The following is a 23808-nucleotide window of genomic DNA, read 5'->3' on the forward strand; positions in this document are numbered from 1 at the left end:
GGGTTCGATCCCAGCCCATGCAGTCAACATGTCGATGTATCCTTGGGCAAGATACTCAACCCTGAGTTGCTCCAGTCCCGATGGCCAGCGGTGTGTGACTCTTAGGTCCTAGAGTCAGGTGCACGCTCTGTATGAATGGGTGAACGACATGTTGTATGCAAAGCGCTTTGAGGGGTTTTAAAGACTGGATAAAGCGCTCTATAAGTACAGTCCATTTACAATGTTAAAACCATTAAACATTTCCTGGGTACAACAATGTTTTCTTCACTTGGCTGTTTTAAAATTGGAATAAAACCACAAAGAAAATGTAATAAAATATTTAGGTTTTGCCTAAAAATACCAAATATCTCTGTGTTTGTGTGGACCATTGTGTTAAATATCACTCTCTTATTCTTTCAAAATAAGAATCCAAATTAACGCAGGGTTAGTTAATGATGAGGTCTTTGGTGAAATCTACACAATATATCTATATATGTTACCAATGTAAAAGCTTCCCATATCATTGAGTTATTTAAAGGAGTGAGTAGCAGGTGAGTCGATGCATCGGTGAGTCGATCCTAAACCTTGCTGATAGTGTCTCCTGTTAGTCTGAAGATCAGCTGGTGGTTTTGTACATTTGGACTTCCTCTCAGCTCACTCAGTCGTTAAGGGGCGGAAAAGGAAGGCAGGAAGTTAAGTATCACAATAAAGACTCGTAAAATATACGTCTACATAATCTTATTTCCTCTTTGGTGCGTTGAGCTCAGCTGAATTGTACAATATAGATACATCTTATATTTCGTTTTTACTTCCTAACGCCATTAATTGGTTTATACATTTGACTGTGCGATTAGCAGGTGATTGGATTCCTCGGTGAGTAAATCCTAAACATTGAATTCGACCATCTCTTCTGTCAGTTTGCTGATAGTTAGTCTGAATATCAGCTGGTGAGTTTGTACATTTGGACTTCCTCTCAGCTCAGTCTTCTTTCGTTTACCTCTCCGCGCTCTAGTCCTCGCTGTTGTTGTACAGTGCCTCCGCGTCGGGGTTTTTGCGGTGTGACGGCGGCACCAGGTGATCCGGCAGCTCGCTGGGCAGCTCATAACCCTCCAGTTTGACCTTCATAAGATGCTGAGCGAGCGCAAACTCCTCGTCGTCCAACATGCCGTCCTTGTCGCAGTCGGCCAGCTTCCAGATCTTCCCCAGCACCGTGTTGGGCAGCCGCGAGTTCATCATCTCCTTCTTGGCGTTGACGCCGGTGATCTTGCCGTTGATGGGCATCAGCATGTAGAAGATCTCGTCGTAGCGGTGCTTCTCGCGGCTCACGATCCAGTCCTCCGTGTCCGATCCGGCGCATATTCCCTCTCCGTATCCGTGACCGAAGGGCCCGTCCTGGGAGCCCTCGAAGGCTCCGCCCGACACGAGGACCGGAGGCGCTTTGGACTCTTCGTCACGGATCATCGTCATCAGGCCGGCAATCTTCGTGGCCAACATCTTGTCCACAGACTCGATGAGCTTTATCTTCATAGACGGGAACTTACTGAAGTCGTAGTGCTGCAACATGTCCTGGAGGAGAACACAGAAAATATGTTAAAGGTGGCTTATTATGTATTAAGTATTTTCTACATCAACATGTGTCCTCTCTTCTTCATGTCTCTTCTTCATCAACATGTGTCCCCTCTTCCTCATGTCTCTTCTACATCAACATGTGTCCCCTCTTCCTCATGTCTCTTCTACATCAACATGTGTCCCCTCTTCTTCATGTCTCTTCTACATCAACATGTGTCCCCTCTTCTTCATGTCTCTTCTACATCAACATGTGTCCCCTCTTCTTCATGTCTCTTCTACATCAACACGTGTCCCCTCTTCTTCATGTCTCTTCTACATCAACATGTGTCCCCTCTTCCTCATGTCTCTTCTACATCAACATGTGTCCCCTCTTCTTCATGTCTCTTCTACATCAACATGTGTCCCTCTTCCTCATGTCTCTTCTACATCAACATGTGTCCCCTCTTCCTCATGTCTCTTCTGCATCAACACGTGTCCCCTCTTCTTTTTCATCTAAAGTAACAGACAGAGAATCAGCACTTTGGAAACAGGGCTGAAACAGAGGGGATTATGGGTAATGCTGCAATGATCTGTTTGGTGTTTCAGCCAATCAGAGACAGGCTCTGGATATATCTGAGACCTGTGATATATTGATGAAAAACTGTATAATAGGGGACCTTTAACATTTGCATTGTCCAATCAAAACACTTGAGATACAGTGATAACAGTTTGACTAAAAAATATAGTATTGACATTATTTCTACTTCCGTGTGGGAGTGACTCTGGAAGAAATTGACATTATATCGACGGAGAGACTCGTTTTTTTCAACAGAAATTGTAGAATTTGTTGGAGTTTGTGAGAGTCAAATATAATCTGGTCTAAAGTAAATAATAACTGTGGACTCTGGGCATGAATTTAATCCATGTATACAATTATAATTATTTAATCGCACCATTATTTATGTTTTTTAGGAAATGATGTCCCTCATTTCTTTCTTTTTCTTTTTCTTAATAATGACAGTTTTATCTTTTATTGGACCATTCCTGAAAATGATGCTTTGTAAGTTTGCTTAAAGTCCAAAAACGTCTATTCAAACTAAGACACAACACGTTTTATTATGTCAGTTTTCCATCACCTGTGTTGGATCTGTGATCTGACTGGTCACTTTACTCTCTTTCAGGATAAAGGGTTTTTATTTGCAATGACATGAAATGGTTGATTGTTTGTGGTGGCGCAGTGGGGTAGTGCGTTGATGTTCGAATCAGGGTTCAAACCCCACTGCAGTCAGCATGTCGTTGTGTCCCTGAGACCCTTCACCCCAAAGTGCTCCTGTGGGGATTGTCCACAGTATTGAGTATGTAAGTCGCTTTGGAGAAAAGCGTCTAACAAGTGACATGTAATGCAATGTGTGTTGCAGTTCCTCGTGTCACTGACAGGTGGCGCCAAAAACAAAGATAAACCCAGAAACGTGAGTGAGTTAATAAAGTTTTGCAGTGAAATAAAGTAAAAATTCCAGGTATTTTCTCTTAATATTTACACGTTATGTTACTTTATACTTACTTTATACTTAGACTCCACTAAGGGGGAAAGGGTACTTTTTACTTTACTACCTTTATCTGACAGCTTTAGTTCGTTCTTAAACCATGTATCTCTAGATATATTTATTTAGATGTTTTGTGATAAACTAAAGGATTAAGTCTTCCTTTAGATGTCCTACTTCTAAATCATAAACTATTTTAAAAACAGCTTAAATCATCACCTCTGATAGTCACATGATGAGCCTGAGCAGATCTGCAGCTGCACACAGTGTTCTCTGCTGACCTCTGACCTCTGACCTCTCCACACACACACACACACACACACACACACACACACACACACACACACACACACACACAACACACACACACACACACACACACACACACCACACACACACACACACACACACACACAGAGAGACAGAGAGAGATACTAACAACACGTGTATGTGTGTGCTTGTGTCTTGAGAATACACATCTCAACAGGGAACTAAAAAATCTCAAAATCCTCTCGCCAACAAAAACACCAAGACAAACCACCACACACACACACACACACACACACACACACACACACACACACACACACACACACACACACACACACACACAACACACACACACACACACACACACACACACACACACACACACACACACACACACACACACACACACACACACACACACACACACACACACACACACACACACACCACACACACACACACGACAGCAGCTGCGGAGTGAAAGTGTGATGTTCCTCTGACATCAGTAAAAATATGTTTACCCTCATCTGAGAATCACATTTTGTTCTCCGACTGTTTGCTAAAGTTCAGCGAGAAAAACTTGACCTTCAGCTGCACAAAATAATAATCGAATATGATTTGAAGAAGATTGAAGACTCAGTGTGGGGAACGGTGCCTTGCTCAGGGACACCTCGGTAGCACTTGGTCTTTCCGGGACTTGGACTGGTGACCTTCCAGTTGCCAAGCCAAGTCCCTATGGACTTCGCCACCACCGCCCTATTTAAGTAATAGCTTGGTCTTTTATAGTGTATTTTAACTTATTTTGTATTATTGTATAGTGTATTTTATCAATACTGTATTTCTTGACTGGTAATATGTGTAATTTGGCTGTCTTTTATTTATTTGTATTACATTTGTACCTCAATTCAATGCCTTGCAAACATGCTGATGTACCATAACAATGTTTGTCAATTTTAAATCAATAAAGTATATATCTAATCGCCTCTATGTAGAAAAAAGTACCTTTTACTTTGGTAAAAGTACTAATACCACACAAAAAAGTAATGTACTCATAATACTACTCAAGTAAAAATAAGTATACATATACAGTAAGTATTAACAACCAAGTAAAAAGTCAAATGAACTCATGTTTTGTCCCTAAGAATTATGGTAGTGCTATTTGTATACCCTTAAATCAATGGCAAGGCAAGTGTATTTATATAGCACCTTTCAACACAAGGCAATTCAAAGTGCTTTTAGAAAAATGGGTAAAAATCACGTGTTATCAAACTAAAACCGATATTTCCTTTTGCAGCTGTGATGTGGCTGTGTGTGTTTCTGTACCTGCATCTTGGTGACGCTGGGGAAGTCTCCGGGGCTGATGTGGTGCTCTCTCTGCAGGTGGGTGTAGATCTCAGGCAGCCTCATGATCAGCTCCTCCTTCTTCTTCTCTCTCCCAAACAGAGACGGCATCTCCTTCTTCAGGTGGCTGATGATGTAGGCGTGCACCTGCAGGAGGAAGAAGAAGTGGCTGTCAATCAAAGAACATCAACATAATTCTGGATTCACTAATTATCAACCAAAATCTGTTGGTGGTTAAAGGAACAGTCCCACATTAAGTCAACTAACCGAAAAAAGTAATAAAACACAATGGAGTGGTGCAGCGATGACGTATTTTTGAAGGCTGAACTAGAAGTTAGCATAATAGGCCTCCCTCAACAAAAAGCAATGGGATTTTTCCATTTGAGTTTTGAACATTGCAGAAAATAAGCTCTGTGGCAAACACACGTTTATGATACTTTAGTTGTGTTCAGCAGGATAATGCCCACATATTAACACCACTTTTTAAAGCGTAAATGCAATCTCCAGAAGTAAAAAGCTAACGTTAGCCTATAAAGAACTTCAGCACGGTCACATTACTTCACGTCACCACCGGTAAGCTAAAGGAGGCTAATGTTGGGCTATAAAGGAACTACAGCACGGTCACATGACTTCACATCACCACCGCTAAGCTAAAGGTGGCTAATGTTGGGCTATAAAGGAACTACAGCACGGTCACATGACTTCACGTCACCACCGCTAAGCTAAAGGTGGCTAATGTTGGGCTATAAAGGAACTACAGCACGGTCACATGACTTCACGTCACCACCGCTAAACTAAAGGAGGCTAATGTTGGGCTATAAAGGAACTTCAGCACGGTCACATGACTTCACGTCACCACCGCTAAGCTAAAGGCGGCTAATGTTGGGCTATAAAGGAACTACAGCACGGTCACATGACTTCACGTCACCACCGCTAAGCTAAAGGTGGCTAATGTTGGGCTATAAAGGAACTACATCACGGTCACATGACTTCACATCACCACCGCTAAGCTAAAGGTGGCTAATGTTGGGCTATAAAGGAACTACAGCACGGTCACATGACTTCACGTCACCACCGCTAAGCTAAAGGTGGCTAATGTTGGGCTATAAAGGAACTACAGCACGGTCACATGACTTCACGTCACCACCGCTAAACTAAAGGAGGCTAATGTTGGGCTATAAAGGAACTTCAGCACGGTCACATGACTTCACGTCACCACCGCTAAACTAAAGGTGGCTAATGTTGGGCTATAAAGGAACTACAGCACGGTCCCATGACTTCACGTCACCACCGCTAAGCTAAAGGTGGCTAATGTTGGGCTATAAAGGAACTACAGCACGGTCACATGACTTCACGTCACCACCGCTAAGCTAAAGGTGGCTAATGTTGGGCTATAAAGGAACTACAGCACGGTCACATGACTTCACGTCACCACCGCTAAACTAAAGGAGGCTAATGTTGGGCTATAAAGGAACTACAGCACGGTCACATGACTTCACGTCACCACCGCTAAGCTAAAGGTGGCTAATGTTGGGCTGTAAAGGAACTACATCATGGTCACATGACTTCACGTCACCACCGCTAAGCTAAAGGCGGCTAATGTTGGGCTATAAAGGAACTACATCACGGTCACATGACTTCACGTCACCACCGCTAAGCTAAAGGCGGATAACGTTGGGCGTGATGACGTTTAGTTGTCTCATTTAGACAACCAATGTTTTTAAATTCACCAGTGGGCTATTAACTGACGTATTTGATGTAAGGCAAGGCAAGGCAAGGCAAGGCAAGTTTATAGTGTAGAGGCATGTAGTAGAACAAAACATGAGAATCTCTTCAGCTTTTGTTAACTACAGATCATATCCATCCAAAAACACTCAAAAACAATTGATTCCGACACGAGGGAACCGGAAGTGATAAAATGCTGACTCATATCCGGGTTTTAGGACTTATTCCTGCACCACTCTCTTTAGATAAGTCGTTGTTTTTATCTTTCCAACTTCAGTAACAGAAACGTGACTGTTCCTCGAGATACGGACACACACACACACACACACGCACACGCACACGCACACGCACGCACACACACACACACACACAAACACACACAAACACACACACACACACCACACACACACACACACACACACACACACACACACACACCTTGGCAGAGCTTCGTTCAACAACAGTAATGTTTATAAAACAGCTTCCTCAATCACAGCTCAGACAGGAAGTCACCACAGACAGAAGGAGGACAGGTAAAATAACATCTAATCACTTTCTGTCTCGTGAGTTTCACCTAATCTTACATCTTAATGACTTAGTTCCTTAAATATAACTCAAAACATTTAGATTTCATTAAAAAAAGTCTTACATTTAACTTAATGTCTCATACAACTGGATTTAAACGTTCTTAATTAGGCTTAATATCTCATAATGTTCACTTAAATAGTCAAATATTATCCTTAGTTTCTCATATTAGAATAATAAAAGTGAAGATTTGGACTAAATATCTCCAATTTGATTTTAAAAGTCAGAATTTATTTTTACATATCAAACATTTGATGTTAAAAATTGCATTTCGGGACTTAAAATTGCAAATTTGATTTAAAAAGTAAGAATTTGACATTACAAATCATACATTTGATTTGGTAAGAAGTAAAAGTTTGAGTTAATATCTGATACATTTGAATTGAAGTGTCGAAACTAGACTTGATATCTCATAATGTATAGGACATAACGTATTGTGTATTTTATATCTCATAGCTTTCTGACATTTTATAAGCTTACACAGCAGAAAACCTCATCATCGAGTAGTTTTTGAGATGTCTCACTCCATGCCAAAACTGAAATCCTAAAAGAGGTTCGGATTTATTATGCAAGGAAATGTTCTTATTTACAGCCTATGCAAATAAAAAGAACAACAACACAGACGATCAATCAACTAATAACACACAAGTAAGAGGCCTAAAGGGAGAGAATAAAAGTGTGAAAAGACATAGAACTTAAAGTCTGGAAGACATTAATGAAGTTGGAGTTTTGGGAGTAAAACAGAACAGGAGACTGAGCGGCGTCAGGTCAGAGGAGGAAGAGGAGGGGGAAGAGGAGAGACCCTTCAATCCTTCATACTGGCCATTATAGGAGGTGGAAGGAAGTGAGTAAGGAAAGGAGGTGAGAGGGAGGGGTTGGGGTCAGTGGATTTATGAGCGTTAGTGTCATTAATCAATATTTTATCAGGAACAAAAATGCGATCTGATTGATGAGCCAGTGGTCAGAGGGAACGTTTTAAAAGATATTTGTTTGCTAAAATTCATTTATTACAGCTTAGCTTGAACTCCCACATGCACTGTGGGAGCGTCCCGACAATATGACACCAGTGTGGAGGGATTACTGACGGACTACCAGCGGCCCAAAGTGTGAGGGGCCTTCCTCCTCTTCACCTACAACATGTCACACAAGGAAGAAATTCAAAATTGCCACAAGGAAGCAAAACAAAAAGGGGCTTAAAAGGTTAAAAAAATACACCAATAAGACAACAAGCGGCTACTAAAAGCGTCTCAAAACAACCACAAGGAAACAAAACCCTAAAGGCCCGGACACACCAAACTGACACCAAAGAACACGTCCCGACGGACCCGACTGTTGTGTCGCCTCACGTCTCCTGCGTCTCGGCCAAAAAGTCGCACTGGAACAACACCGCAGCCGACGGCCAAGCAGCACGTACGCACTGCGCATGGCGTGAGCGGCAATAACTCTCCTTACCAGCAGGCGGCGGTAGTGTGTATTCGTCATTCAAAAGAGGCAACAACCGGAAGACAGACTGCGTGATATAACAAACAACAAATAGCGTGCGTCCCATTTTCACTCTCGTCCATCACAGACTGTTTCACATAACGACTTATAATCGAAAACGTGTCTAGTGCGGTACTGGAAAATGAAAAATAATAGCCGTCTGTGTGTGCCCTGGTTTCCGAAAAATAACCGAGTGACACGAGTAGATTTTAGCCGAGACCGGCGGAAAATATGTCTCAAAATTCCGTGTGTAAAAAGACGATCCACAAAGCAGAAATGTGAGATCCGCGAGCAGAGATTTGAGATCCGCAAGCGCAGTTTTGGTCGGGTAAATACAAAATGGATTTCACAAATGCCTGATCGAAAGTTGTCAATGTAAAGAGATAATCACAGATCTTTTTTTTTATTTGTGAAAATATTTAGCGTATTTGCAGATCCATTTTACACTTGCACATTTATTTGTGAGTTTGCAAATCTTTAAATGCATTTGTGGTGTTTTTACATTTACACACACATTATTTTTATGTTCACACAAATAATTATGAGACATACATATCTATGCACATACAGGACGCTCATCGACGGCCAGACATCTATCGACGGCCGAAATCGACCCGGTGTGTCCGGGCCTTAAGTGAAGACACACAAAAGCGACTAAAATAGACACAAAACTAACTCAGATAGACTTAAAAATATGATGAAATACGAACAAATGACTACAAAGAGACGCATAACGACGAAAGAAGACACAAACAATCAGTATGTATGTCAGAACTATAAACAACCATCACAAAGAAAAACTAAAACAGCTTTTCCTGAAGGTTGAACAACAGAACATTTACCTCCAAACACCGATGGAGCTCCCTCAGCTTTCACACGCCAACATCTCAAACTCACTTCTGTTTTATTATTTAGAGCTTCCTTTCGACCTCAGAAGGTTTGAAAAGAAACACAAAAAACCCCAGGAAATAAACTCCAAAGTTCTTGAGTTCAGTTTAAAGCCAGAGGATCAGTTTCTATGGATCACGTGTCAGAAGATACATTTCTTGTTCTTCTATTTTAAATCTCACTTCTGTTTTCCAACTTAGTCTCATTTGTGCAGCTTGCTTTTCAAAGTATGACTAAGTTAAAACACTTTGTAACACGGACTCAAACACTGAACTGCAGGCTTTCAGAAACATGGAATTTGTGGGTTAATCTAAGTTCAAATGACTGAATGATTAAATTAATCAATATCAACATTTGGCAGGTTCAAATAAGTAGATGAATGAATCCCATCAGCAGAAACACGTGGGTTTGCTATCCTGGCTCCAAGATGGTGGAATGAGCTCCCCATTGACATCAGGACAGCAGAAAGCTTACACATCTTCCGGCGCAGACTGAAATATCATCTCTTTCGACTCCACTTCGAGCGATAGAACTATTAACAAAGCACTTATATACTAATAAAGGACTGGCTTATCTAAGCCAGTTGAGTAGCACTTGAAATGTTTTGGCTCTAACCTGATGTACTTATATGATTCTGTTTTCTTCAAGTTGTATCTTCTTGGTCGAACGCACTTATTGTAAGTCGCTTTGGATAAAAGCATCAGCTAAATGCAATGTAATGAATAAATGAACTATTATAAATGCATGTTCAGGGTATATGCAGGAATCCTGAAGTCAAATGTAAGACCTTTTTTAAGACCCTTTCCATACATTTTAAGACCTCATCGCCACTTATGGCGCGTTTCCACTGCAGCGGGTAGCCCCGTTTAAGCGTCCTTAACCGTCCAGGCCGGTTTTTGGTGGCGTTTCCATATAGTCTAGTACCGGCCAGCGGGTACTTTTTTCCGGCCTCATAAAATCGTGGTTCCCTCAGACCAGGGCCAGGGCTGAACTAGTGACGTCAACACTCTCGACTGCTGATTGGTCAGAGAGAATCGTCACAAGATTGCGCGCGAGTTCATCCCTAGCGTCGCATATATATCTAAAAGCAAGCTTGCAGCATTTTTATAAACAGCATTTTGTAAACGGATGAGCTACAAAAATGGCTACGTCTAATAAGAAAAGCACACCGTGGTCGACCGAGGAGGTGACGACGTTCCTACATCTCATTGGGGATGATCAAATCCAGCGGGAGCTCGACGGAACAACTCGAAATGTGAACAAAAACAAAGCCGATCGCCCCGCCTACACTGCGTTGCTACCCCAGGTCCTAAACTGTAATGGAAATGCGCCACGGCCTGGGCCGGCCAGCGAGGCAGCCAGAGCGAGGCCAGAGCGAGGACGCTTAGGGACGCTTAAACGGGGCTACCCCGCTGCAGTGGAAACGCGCCATTAGAGTTCTAACCGGTTACCTTGGCGTAGTAAATGAATGAATGCATGTTTCTGAACTTTTCAATGAATGAATAACACAATGAATGAATGCAGGCTAACCCCTTCACTGTCTGTACTGAATGCTAAGAGATTAAACTGAATCATCTAACTCAGGGGTGTCAAACTCAAGGCCCGGGGGCCAAATCCGGCCCGTGACTTCATTTCATGCGGCCCCACAAGAGCTTTTATTATACGGGTACATGCCGATTTACAGAAGCACGTTGCCCATAAACTACATGTCCCACAATGCATCTCAAATATGATTTGTTTTTCTTCAAAATATGTCTTTGTTCTCAGAATTTGACTTTTTTTCTTCAAAATGTGGCTTTTCTTTTTAAATCATTTTGTGACATTCTCACTGAAGAGACTTGCAATGATTTGCCGTAGACTTCTGCTTTCAGACGTAGTTAATTATGAAGTTATTACCCTATCAGATAATCATCCAATGCAGAGGCAATCATGTAATATAATACATCATTTTATATATATTAAATATTTATATATGTATTTTTATATAGTCTTAAACTTACAACCGGCCCTTTGAGTGCAACCATAATTCCAATGTGGCCCGCGATGAAATTGAGTTTGACCCCCCTGATCTAACTTCTTCTGAAACCAGAGTGTTCACACTCCCGGCCCTCGTTCTGTTTTTGAAACACAACCAAACATTCCAGTCTCTGGGTGTTAAACTCCAAACACAACATGTGACTTCCTGCTTCACCTTGGCCAGCCGCGCCCTCTTGATGAGGTCGTTCAGTTTACGCAGCGCCGCGTTCCTCGGGAGACTCTGGATGTCCTTAAAGAGATCCTGAGACTCCGCCTCAAACAGACGCCTGGGGAGTGAACGAGTGAATTAGTTAACGAGGAGAAACACAAGTGAAAGAATAAAAAAATACATCTGTTGTCTGTGTGAATGAATAACATGAATAAATGAAGGAACGGGTGATTTTCTGAATCAATGAATGAATGAATGAATATCTGACCTGTTCTCAGTGTTCTGCAGGGGTTTGCCCCAGAAGGATCCCAGATAGACTCTCACCACCTCAGGAGTATTGATCACTTTCCCCAGCGACCACATGAGGGCGCCGTAAACCCTCATGAGCTGCTGCGTGTCCACCTGGCAGGTGAGGGAGAGAGGTTAATCTATAACTCTAACAATGGCTTCATGTGAAGCAAAAAAAAAAATGTATATGTTAATAATTTAGTTTTTGGGAGAAGGGGTGGGATTAAATAAACTCCTCCCACTCCTTTTCGGATGTGTAGTTTATTTATTTATATATAATTTTTAAGTCAGTAATATTTTTGTTTATCAATTTGACACTGCTTAAGTTTGTATAGTATAATAATTATCATGTTTCACTTCATTATTCTTTTTTTGTTTGTATTATTATTTTGTACACATTTGAAATCAAATCAAATCAGATGTATTGATCCCTCTCTTCGCCCTCTCACCTGGTCGGCCTTGTTGAGGACGACCCGGATCTTGTCGTCTTGTCCTTTGAAGGCTCGGATGGCTTCGGAAAACTCGTCAGAGATGTCCAGTTTGTGAGCGTCGAACAGCAGGATGATCCGATCCACGCGCTCTCCAAACCACCGCAAGACCTCCGTGAAGTCATAACCTGCACACAGGAAGTTCACCCTTTCATTAGCATGGCTGGTGTGAGGTATTCTTGTTTTGAAGACCAAGAGTTGGTCTAAAGAAGACCTGAGGCCTGTACTACGAAGCAGGATTTTCGCTTAGCCGGCTAACTTCAGGGAAAACTCTGGCTTTCCGGTCCTACGAAGCTGGTTCTCTTTTTAGCAGGCTAGATCTCCATGGTAACTTATGCTTAGAGGCTAACCTGCCCCGGAGCAGGTTAGGTTGCAGGCTAAGAGCTCAACTCAGTGAAAGCACTGCCTGCTGACCAATCAGAGCTCAGTGTGCAGAGTTTAAAGCGATCAAGTCATATTACAGGAGAAAGGAAATACAGAAAAGCTGCCGTCGCAGGAAAGACGGCCGGCAAAAATCACCGACTGTGTGAACGTGAACATTAATAGAATATCACCTCCATCTTCAGAGCAATCTGACTATTATAACATTAGCGTTAAGAACACTTACCACATATCTACCACAACATAAGTAACCGGATCAGAGTAACATTAAGTACAGTCCGCGGCATATCACTTCATAATGTATCATATATTTTCTGAGTCAGCTGAGCCGTATCGGGCCGTGCAACACTCACAGTGTAACATTATTTTAAGCAACACATTAAGTTGAGGAAACACTCGAGTCAAATGTAATGAAAGTCAGATTGAGTCTTAGACGGGGCAGTGATATCATAAACTTGTTAATGTACGCATTCAAACACTTGTTCTGTTCCCAGCTGTATTCACCTTGCAGGTGCAGCTCTGTGGCTTTTATCCTGGATAAAGTGTTTAAGTCATGGATGTTTAAAGTTTAACTTCTTCATTTTTGACTAGTATTAAAGTTCACTTTTCATTCAGGAAGTATGACGCTGCGCTGTCAGTACGCTTCTCCATGTTTGTGATTGGTCGAATGCTCCAGATACCACCCCTTTCATGTGAACGCGCACCTAACTAGATAGGACACGGCTGGCTTGAGCGATCCACTTGATAACCAGCGTCGTAGTACAGTTTAGCGAGAGCGCGTATGTTTTGGATTAGGCCAACCGGCTAACTCAAACATATCCAGGTTAGGTTGAACCAGCTTCGTAGTATAGGCCCCTGATGTCGCCCACGTCCGGTCCGTGGGGAAAACACTGCTACAGTAAATTATTTCCATTAACGTTCCGGCACAATATATTGATTATTTCTCACACTGGATGTACATTACTGCCAAACATTTTTTCATAGTTTATTTAATTCTATTTCTATGTAAATGCTGCTATAATTTACTATTATTTTATGTTATTATAGTTCTTTTTAACTTTTATGTACGCACCATGACACCAAGTCAAATTCCTCGTACGTGTCAACCTACCTGGTGATAAACCCGTTTCTGATTCTGATGCTGAACACCCAAGGTGAAGGAAAATGAAGATATATAAAGAAATTCTACTTGTGTGATGGAAAATGTAGATTTTTAAACCAATTTTAAAACAACTAATAATGTTCTGGAGAGAATCATATAGTTACTGATTATCCGTTTGTTGCTTTGGTCTTTGGATGTAAGGCATACGATAAGGCATGTCTTCATTTCTGCATGAAAAAAGACCCATGAAGGGTTCATCGATAGTCAAGTATAAGTACATGGCAAACATTTATTATTCAATCTTTACAGCTCTTATCTTTTCACATAACATGCGCTCACTGAAAGGTGAAACTACTGCGAATGTACAAGTATATTTCCTCATATATCCCATCTTCTGAGTTCAACCTGAGGAATTAAAGCCCCCAGTTTTCTTCAGCATTCACACGCCCTCCAACTCTGAACAAAACCAGCTGATTTCTGAGTCTCTTCACCCGGGTGTCTGTAATGAATTGGTGTATGTCCATTCTCTTACACTACTGGAGGCGTTTTGTGAAGCTTTCCAATATCCAGAGAGGGAAATACAAACATGCAACTGAACGCCAGACAACAGAGAGCACTGAGGGCATTACAGCTGCCATACTGTGCCTTTAAATGTGTGTGTGAGGGTGTGTGGGGGGTGGTGTGTGTGTGTGTGTGTGTGTGTGTGTGTATATGTTATACGGCTGTCGCTAGGCAGACAAACACATCTGCTGCCCCATATGTCAATGTATCTTGTAAGAAATTAGATTTGGAGGACAAAGGAGTTGAGGATGAACCCATGCACTTCTAACGACACAAACATGGAGGTCAACACCTCGACACAGCAGGTGGTCAAATGAAACGTCTACACCGAGAAGCAGCTGCAGAAAACACATCTACTTCAACATGTCCTCTCAGTAGCTGTGATCTCCCTGAACCCTCAGCATGGTGAAGCTCCATCTGTCAGTGCTGCTGACGTCAGCCTGAGTGTGTGTGTGTGTGTGTGTGTGTGTGTGTGTGTGTGTGTGTGTGTGTGTGTGTGTGTGTGTGTGTGTGTGTGTGTGTGTGTGTGTGTGTGTGTGAGCAAAGTGAAATGTGGCAGCAGTCTGGGTGTGGTTCCTCTAAAACTGGGTGACACTCGGCTCGGAGACAAAAGCTTTAAAACTTTAACTGGAAACATTTCTTTGTCCTGCCGTGCTGTCTCTCTTCACTGGATCACATCCATGTCTGCTGTTTTAAACTGGAACACTTTATTTTGCAAGTTGTGGATGTAAACGTTAGAGGAGGAAAACTAAAAGCAGACTTTCTGTGATTCCCACAGAGTTGTTAATCCAGTTATTCTCCTGCTGTTATATAACTGAGTTCACGTGACATGTGGTTACACTCAGGAGGATATGACTGAAGATGGTTTTGAAACCAACAGAAAATGTAATATTAAGTTAGAAGTAAAGTCAGTGTTAATGAAAATGTACCTGTGTGTGTGTGCGTGTGTGTGTGTGTATGTGTGTGTGTGTGTGTGTGTGTGTCATCTTGTGTCTCTCTGTAGTGTTGTACTGTTTGCTGATTTAAATCCCTAATTAATGTTTTTGATGTCCGTTTGATAATTTATAATTTATTTTTAAGTTTGTCTTTGTGGTCATTTTGTGTTTTTCATTTTGTCTTAAGTTTCTTTCTTTTGTAGATTTGCGCCTCTGCGTAATTTTGCGTTTCTCTTGCTTGTCATGTGTCTCGTGTTTTTTGTTCCTATTGGGTCTCTTTTAGTCCTATTGCACCTCTGGATCTGGATCAGGATCATCCCTGTAGATCAGTGTTTCTCAAACATTTTCATACCAAGGACCACTTAACCAATAAAAAAACACTCGCGGACCACCTAACTCCACAAATATCCAAAAACACATCGTTTTTTACAAATCGCCTGAAAATGGTACAAACAAGTGACAACATGTGGGATGAAGGTGTTTATCTGGGCTATATCATGCAATCGAAAGTGAAACTTAAGCTCACTCCATTGCGGAGATATTCCCGCGAGAGTGCGGAAAACTTAAATGTATTTATTTATTTCAAATGTTACCAATATACTCACGGACCACTAGGGGGCGCTCACGGACCACACTTTGAGAAGCACTGCTGTAGAGCAGGCTTTACTAGGGTATATAATTTAGACATCAAGACATGGTATATTTAGCTTAAAGAGGCCCTATGGTGCTTTTTAGGGTATTCCCTTTTTCTGTCATAGTTTTTTGACTACTGAAAATAAAGCCCTGGTTCTCCCTGAGCAAAGCGAGCTTCTTTTAATGGCAGCTGCCCTTAAAAGCACTTCCCTACCTTACCGACAACGCGTCTTATAATTGACCTGAAACACTCAAATGCACAATTCAATTTATACAAGAAAATTACTTAAGTTTGTTATGAATTACTATTTAACTGTAGAAAGTGTTTTGTTTTTGTTGAATTGTTGTTTTATTTGATTGTATTTTTAATACCAAACGTTATAGGAATTTAATGATATAAGCGCAGGATAGAAAAACATACAATTCAACTTCTTTTAGATATGCTAATGAGCATGGAGCACCAGCAGAGGGTAAAGAGGAAATATCTAAAAACAAGAACTCCATGTGTGTGTCACCGACAGGAGCGAGGTTCACTTCCTGACAGGATATCTCTAAAACTACACACTGGATTCTGCCTCGGCTGCATTTTCCTCTGACACACATGTGTGTATTTGTCGTAGAGGTCACCCTTAAACACACACACACACACACACACACACACACACACACACACACACACACACAGAAACACCTTCAGTACACACATCATCATCTACACTTTTACTATGAGTTTCTCAATACACAATTAAATCAAATAAAGTCGTTTTTATTTGTTTAAATGCACCGTCCTCCACTGAGCATTTCCAATCAATCAATTGTGTGTGTGTGTGTGTGTGTGTGTGTGTGTGTGTGTGTGTGTGTGTGTGTGTGTGTGTGTGTATGTGTGTGTGTGTGTCCTGCATCAGATTTCAACCGCAACATTTGACATGGAGGCGCTGCTGTCCACATTTACAACATCACTACAGGGCGACACACCTCTGAGTGTTTGTGGACAACACACACACACACACACACACACACACCACACACACACACAACACCACACAGCACACACACACACACACACACACACACACACACACACACACACACACACACACACACACACACACACACACACACACACACACACACACACACACACACACACACACACACACACACACACACACACACACACACACACACACACAGTGCTGGCACACTGAGCTTTTGCTGAGTTCATCATGACATCAAGGTCACAGGGCAGCCCACACTTCATTGTCTGTGTGTGTGTGTGTGTGTGTGTGTGTGTGTGTGTGTGTTAGCTCGTTCACAGACATATTCTGCTAATTGTCAGGTTCATATTTGTATCTTGTGCCTCTACTGGGACAGAAGAGGGAGAGAACAGAGATCATGAGCATGCACTAAAACCTATAAAACACACTACAGGAGAGGGAACACCCCAACAAGCATAATAGGGCCTCTTTAAAGTGTTGAGTATTTTTTTGTGGAGTAATTGTTTGTGTGTAGATTGTTTAAAGTAGATTATATTTGTTATGAAATCTAAACAGAAAAGAATTGTGGTGACGACATCTGGAGACTAAAGGAGGCGCTCCTGTCTGTGTAAATACAGAGACAGATTGCAGAGATGTGTAAACACTTCTTCATTGTAATCATTACAAATGTGCTGTGGAGAATCAGCTGCATAAAAAAAAAATCCAGCCTCGATTTATCCCTTTCGTAGAAGTTATTAGAAAATGTAGACAAATACCGTCTATCTTTCACTACACGTGTGCCGTTTATCAGGAACAGATCACTGCTAGTGTTTCACCGCAGACAATGGTGAATAATGTCCTCAGAGTCCACTACACTGGTCAGGCCTCGGGACCCACTTTTTACTTGGTCAATACATCGCGACCAAACATTTTGAACAGTGGCGGCCGCCCCCCCCCTCTTCCCACATGTTTGATTGTCATTAAAAATAAAAATAAAAATTTTAAAAAAAATTAAAAATAAAAAAAAAAGTCTTTTTTTTTTTAATGAACAAGGTAAATATTATATAATTGGTATCAGTAAAATGTATAATCTACAATAAAATCTCGTTTAAAATTGTTTTACGATATCTAAAGTTATTGATAAGTCACATGTTTCCTGCCTGGCCGCAGCGTGTATCATTACCCTCTCTCGTCTGGGCGGTAAGAAAGGAGCCCTCAGCCAGAGCAGCAGCAGCCAACAAGCTGACTGTTGCTATCTCTATACTATGCCGCCGAAACATAATTTCAGCCAATCAGCGTCGTCAGATCTGATGCTCAAAGGGCGCCGTGTCAGCGCCCTGGCCTGTGTGTCTGTGAGTTGTTTGGACTCGTATCCAAGGTGACGCTACAGTAGTTGTCGAGGATGGCTGCGTCTCGGTGCTAGTGGATCGCCGGAGCTGTAGATTAACATTGACATGCTTATTGTAGTTGTAAGGGCAATGCCTGTGGCACCATGGAGCATGTGTGTGGGCTGGACCTGTGTTTTACAGGAAAGGAGTGAGCAGAGGGTGGAGTTGTCGATTCTTGTTCAGTTTTCATCTTCCTCACCCTCTCAAACTTTGAGTTGCGCGCGCTGCTAAAGAGACGCGCTACCATGGAAACCAAACAATGGTGTAGCTGTATTAAAGTCCGAGTGGAAACAGTCGTGAGTAAATGGGAATTAAATCATTTGAGTGTTCCCAAAGCACCAGTGTTCTGCAGTTTGTGTGGGCCTACTATACTGTTGCACCGTTGGAAGATTCATAGCTAACCACACTGAAGATTATGGATTATCTCATATTTTTAAGCCTCAATTTGTCCTCCCCCCCTCCTCTAACATCACCAGATAATTTAAGGGATCATTTCTCAAAAATCCCCCCGGACCGCTTTGGAAGGGTTTGGTCCCTATTTCCATAGCCCCACCAAAAATATTTTCCACCAGCCGCCACTGATTTTGAAGCACTGAAATCTATTCAACAAAAAATCGTGCTGGATACACTTTTCAGCATACAATATTAATAAAAGTGAAGTACAGTGCATATATCCCTTATCCCTTCACAGAACTAAAGTATGCTTTTAAAAAGGTTTAATGAGATGATGGAATCAAAGCTGAACTAACATAAAAAGGCACACATGCTGAAAACCCAACCCCAGCAGGGGGGGGGATTCTCCCCCAGGATTTTTAGAAATACTAACAAACTATGCATTCTGGTACTCTGAGAAGAAAATAAATAAATCTATTACTACCCGACATATTAATAAGATTTTATTCCATTGTTTGTTTTTTACTTTGTTCTGACATCTTGCTGCTCCTCACAGAGAGGAGAGTAAAGAGGCGAGAGTCTGTGTGACTTACTTTAAATTGTGGGTAAGGGTAGATAGCTCCCATTGTTCTGTGACCTGTCAATCATCAAACCGGGGGTCATATTTCATTATGTGTTCTTTTTTATTTGAAGTTGTACCCATGGATGTATAAAGAATAGTTCTACCGCTAAGTTATTCTCCGTGGGGACTTCCGGCAACAATCTTGATTCTGATTGGCCAGAAGACTCGAAAAAACATCAGCAAAGATGTTTTATTGGGAAGATGATCACTATGTGACAGAAGTTTATGGTCCCCGGTACTTCCAGTCTAACGCCGACTGCATGCACAGCGTAAGAAAATCGGGCCTTCAAAATAAAAGTTTGACTTTTTCCCAAAAAAAAAATTCAATTTTTTTTTTTCTTCACTCACACATCCGCGACCCACTCACACATCCGCGACCCACTCGAAACGGGTCCGCGACCCACTTTTGGGACGCGACCCACCAGTTGAGAACCACTGCACTACACCTTCATGAATACATGATGTGTGAAGGTGTCAGCAGCGGGGGAGGAACCGTTTCTCCCTCAGTGTCAGGTTACAGACGCAGGGTCAGGTGCTGTCAGAGCCGACGTGATGCTCTGTGTGTGTGTGTGTGTGTGTGTGTGTGTGTGTGTGTGTGTGGTTGTGTGTGTGTGTGTGAGAGAGAGAGAGTGTGTGTGTGAGTGTGAGTGAGAGAGAGAGAGAGAGAGTGTGAGAGAGATGTGTGAGTGTGTGTGTGTGTGTGTGTGAGAGAGAGAGAGAGAGTGTGTGTGTGTGTGTATGTGTGAGAGAGAGTGTGAGTGTGAGTGTGAGAGAGAGAGTGTGTGTGTGTTGTGTGTGTGTGTGTGTGTGTGTGTGTGTGTTGTGTGTGTGTGTGTGGTGTTGTGTGTGTGTGTGTGTGTGTGTGTGAGTGTGAGTGTGAGAGAGAGAGAGAGAGAGAGAGTGTGAGTGTGTGAGTGTGACTGTGTGGTAAATACATCAGTCGGGAAACTTCCTGCACCTCTGAGCCTCGTTACATCCCAACGCAAAAATAAAGCTCTCCTGCTCGTTGCGTTACCAGACAGATGATTACTTCATTTGTTCCACTTCCTGTTCAAAGGGAAACACCTTCAGTCTAACAATACTACTTCCCCCTCAGAGCTGGAGCTTACTGTATTTTTGTCTCGGAAAGAATGTGTGCAGAGCAGAGGAAACATGAGAGATAAGGGACGTTGGTGAGGTGTTACAGCTTTACTCATTGCACAGCATGGAAGCCGTGTTAAAGGATACCTTTATTGTTATACTGCTTTATCAGAATGTTAATGTTCAGGTGTATATCAGTATGTAGTGTCTCTACTTTAAAGAGTCCTCTCCTGCTGATCAGGTGTATATCAGTATGTAGTGTCTCTACTTTAAAGAGTCCTCTCCTGCTGAGGTTCAGGTGTATATCAGTATGTAGTGTCTCTACTTTAAAGAGTCCTCTCCTGCTGATGTTCAGGTGTATATCAGTATGTAGTGTCTCTACTTTAAAGAGTCCTCTCCTGCTGATCAGGTGTATATCAGTATGTAGAGTCTCTACTTTAAAGAGTCCTCTCCTGCTGATGTTCAGGTGTATATCAGTATGTAGTGTCTCTACTTTAAAGAGTCCTCTCCTGCTGATGTTCAGGTGTATATCAGTATGTAGTGTCTCTACTTTAAAGAGTCCTCTCCTGCTGATGTTCAGGTGTATATCAGTATGTAGTGTCTCTACTTTAAAGAGTCCTCTCTTGCTGATGTTCAGGTGTATATCAGTATGTAGTGTCTCTACTTTAAAGAGTCCTCTCCTGCTGATGTTCAGGTGTATATCAGTATGTAGTGTCTCTACTTTAAAGAGTCCTCTCCCGCTGTAGAGCAGTGATGTAATGTTGGTCATTGAGTTCATTTAGTAGACCTGATGCAAACCAGTGAAAACAGAACTGCACTACAGAGGGAGAAATAATAGAGAGGAAGAAGGGAGGACATGTTGGCTGAAAGAGGGAGGACGAGCTGTCAGATTTAAAAAGAGTTAAGTAAGTAAGGCTCAGATCCAACAGTGACTCAAGGAAATACAGAGATTCAAACATCAGAAGTGGGAAAAGCAGTGAAGAGAAGGGGAGGGAGGTAAGAGATTAGGAGTTAAGCAGTGGCGAACCGTCAGGGCCTTCAAGGTATTCAGAGAATACCCTGGAACACTCAGATAAAACAAACAAAAAATCGATTTAATTATATAAATAAAATGTAATAAAATGAATAAATGAGAATGGTATCTGTGTTGTTGATCTGTAATATTACAGTGTTACGTTGATTTGTTTGTCCTTCTCGGACCATGCACTACGCATTTCAGTGGTTTTGTGTTAGAAAAGAAAGCAACCAATCAGATCTTGTTCTGGGTCTCTGGGTAGAATATCCTTCAACAAGGTATTCTACATCCTTGATAGAATGCCCTGGCCGTTGCACTGAATGAGAGCGTACGTTTGGACTGACAGTTTGATCAACCAATCATATGTTGATTTGTAGCCAATGGGCGTGTTCTTTCAGAGTTCCCCTCGGTTCCAGGTGCTCTAGAAGGCCCGCTAGTTAACTGGCTCGAGGCAGAGGACCTAGACGAAATGCGACGAAGCAATTCATGCCGTTTTATTGTTTTTAACGTTGAAATGACAAGAGCAACAGGTGAAGATGAAGTTGTTGCGGAATTGTTGTGAGTACCCTTTTCAAGACGACAATTCAGTGGAAAGACGGATATTATAATGCCGCGAAGGGGGGGGGGCGGGGGGCGGGTGGTGTGTCTACAGAAGGTCCAGTTGTGATAGCCACGGTTCGCCACTGGAGTTAAGAGAAGAGGAGTAAGGAAAAGTGACTTAAACTGAGATGTATTAATTGGGAGGAATACATGTATTGAATAACAGTAGAAGAGGGAGATGCTTATATTCGTGGAGTAAAGATAATTAATAGTAGAAAAGTGAAAGAGAAATGAAGTAAAAGAAAGAGAGGATAACATAACGAAGGAAAAGTACAAGTAATAGAAACGAACATAGATGTGAAGTGACTTCTAATGAAGATAAATAAGGAGGAGAAATTGAGAAAAAGGGATATTAAGAAATAGAAAGACAAAAAATAACCAACAAAAGAGAAAAGTGCACATTTAACGACTATGCTTGTTTAAATGTGATGCGCTGACACTTCAGACTCCACCCTCTGACGGTGGCACGGTCTGAACAGCAGCAGCTCCACCCTGAACAACATGTGCAGACAACATGACTCTAATGTTAAACCCCAAAGAACCTGTGTCCTCGACTCCAGAGTTTCACAAAGGAATGAAGTACTAGTGATTCTTTTTGACTGATGTTGCATTTGAGTTGGAGGGAAGGATCATTTTTTAAGATGTTTAGCCTTTAATATATATTATTAGTATACAGTGTAGGAGGCGTGTGGTGCAGTGGATTGTGCGTTGGTGTTCGGATCAGGAGGTCACAGGTTCAAACCCCACTGCAGTCAGCATGTCGTTGTGTCCCTGAAAGACTTCACCCCAAATTGTCCACAGTACTGAATGTATGTAAGTCGCTTTGGATAAAAGCGTCTGACATGTAATGTAATTAATTATGCACCTCGAGTCGTATTTATACTTGAAGGTAATTCTTTCTACACAATGTGAACTCCAAAAAACTGTGTGAAAGACAAAAGTAACAAATCAAACTCTGCTTTATCTGCATTTCAAATCCATTGCATATATTATTTATCTCTAATTACTGAGTCAGAAGCATTTGACCTCTTTACCTCATAGAGAGGCGAAGTCCCGCCCATCTACTTCCGGTCCATGGGACCTTATTTCAGAAAAAGTATGTATTGAAGTCAATGGAGAGAGAAAGATTATCTCTCGATCCCGTTTGAATTGTGCCACGAATTACACATATGATTTTGTCAATCTTAAAAAATCATTTCCAGGTAAAAAAAGTCACAGTTTGTCTTAAAACTGTTGAAATATAAGACTATGAAAAATACGCAACTAAAAAGACTACAAATCCCAGAGTCCCGGTCCCGCATGCTGGCTCTTACGGAACTGACTAACTCCCCTTGTGTGTATGTACAGCTCTCAACGTGCCCAGACTTGGAGTGATTTTCACCTCTTTTAATACTTTCCGCCTCATTCTGAAAGAAAGGAGTGAAATGTTTCAACGTGACGGCCGTCTGGGTTTGTGGTGCGAGACGTAGTTCATTGAGCGGTTTCACACAAAAACATGTGTTACTTCACAGTTTTACGATACATTAAAAAAAAAAAAGACTTGCAAAATTATCTTTGAAATTGACAAACATCATATGTGTAATTCGTGGCACAATTCAAACGGGATCGAAAGATAATCTTTCTCTCTCCATTGACTTCAATACATACTTTTTCAGAAATAAGGTCCCATGGAGGAAAGGGAGGGACTTCGCCTCTCTATTTTACATTTTAAGTTTGAGGAATCATTTGGTCAGCCTTCTGGAGTCAGAGTCAGTCGGTGGGTTTCTATAATTTTCTAGCTCAACAGATTTGAGGTGAAGTG

At 41.7% G+C, this 23808-nt stretch overlaps 1 protein-coding gene across 1 annotated transcript in view; it reads right to left on the reverse strand.

Annotated features, from left to right (window-relative positions):
- Positions 1-702: 702 nt before the first annotated feature.
- ehd4 (EH-domain containing 4) overlaps positions 703-23808 on the reverse strand; it is a gene marked incomplete at its 5' end in the record, with an annotated part of 33756 nt that continues 10650 nt past the window's right edge. Inside the window, 5 exon segments of the mRNA XM_034233831.1 lie at positions 703-1545; positions 4662-4826; positions 11551-11662; positions 11813-11946; positions 12282-12448. Of these exon segments, the coding sequence (XP_034089722.1) occupies positions 988-1545; positions 4662-4826; positions 11551-11662; positions 11813-11946; positions 12282-12448 (1136 nt within the window).

The sequence above is a fragment of the Gymnodraco acuticeps genome, unplaced genomic scaffold (assembly GCF_902827175.1).
Source record: "Gymnodraco acuticeps unplaced genomic scaffold, fGymAcu1.1, whole genome shotgun sequence".
NCBI classification, from domain to species: domain Eukaryota; kingdom Metazoa; phylum Chordata; class Actinopteri; order Perciformes; family Bathydraconidae; genus Gymnodraco; species Gymnodraco acuticeps.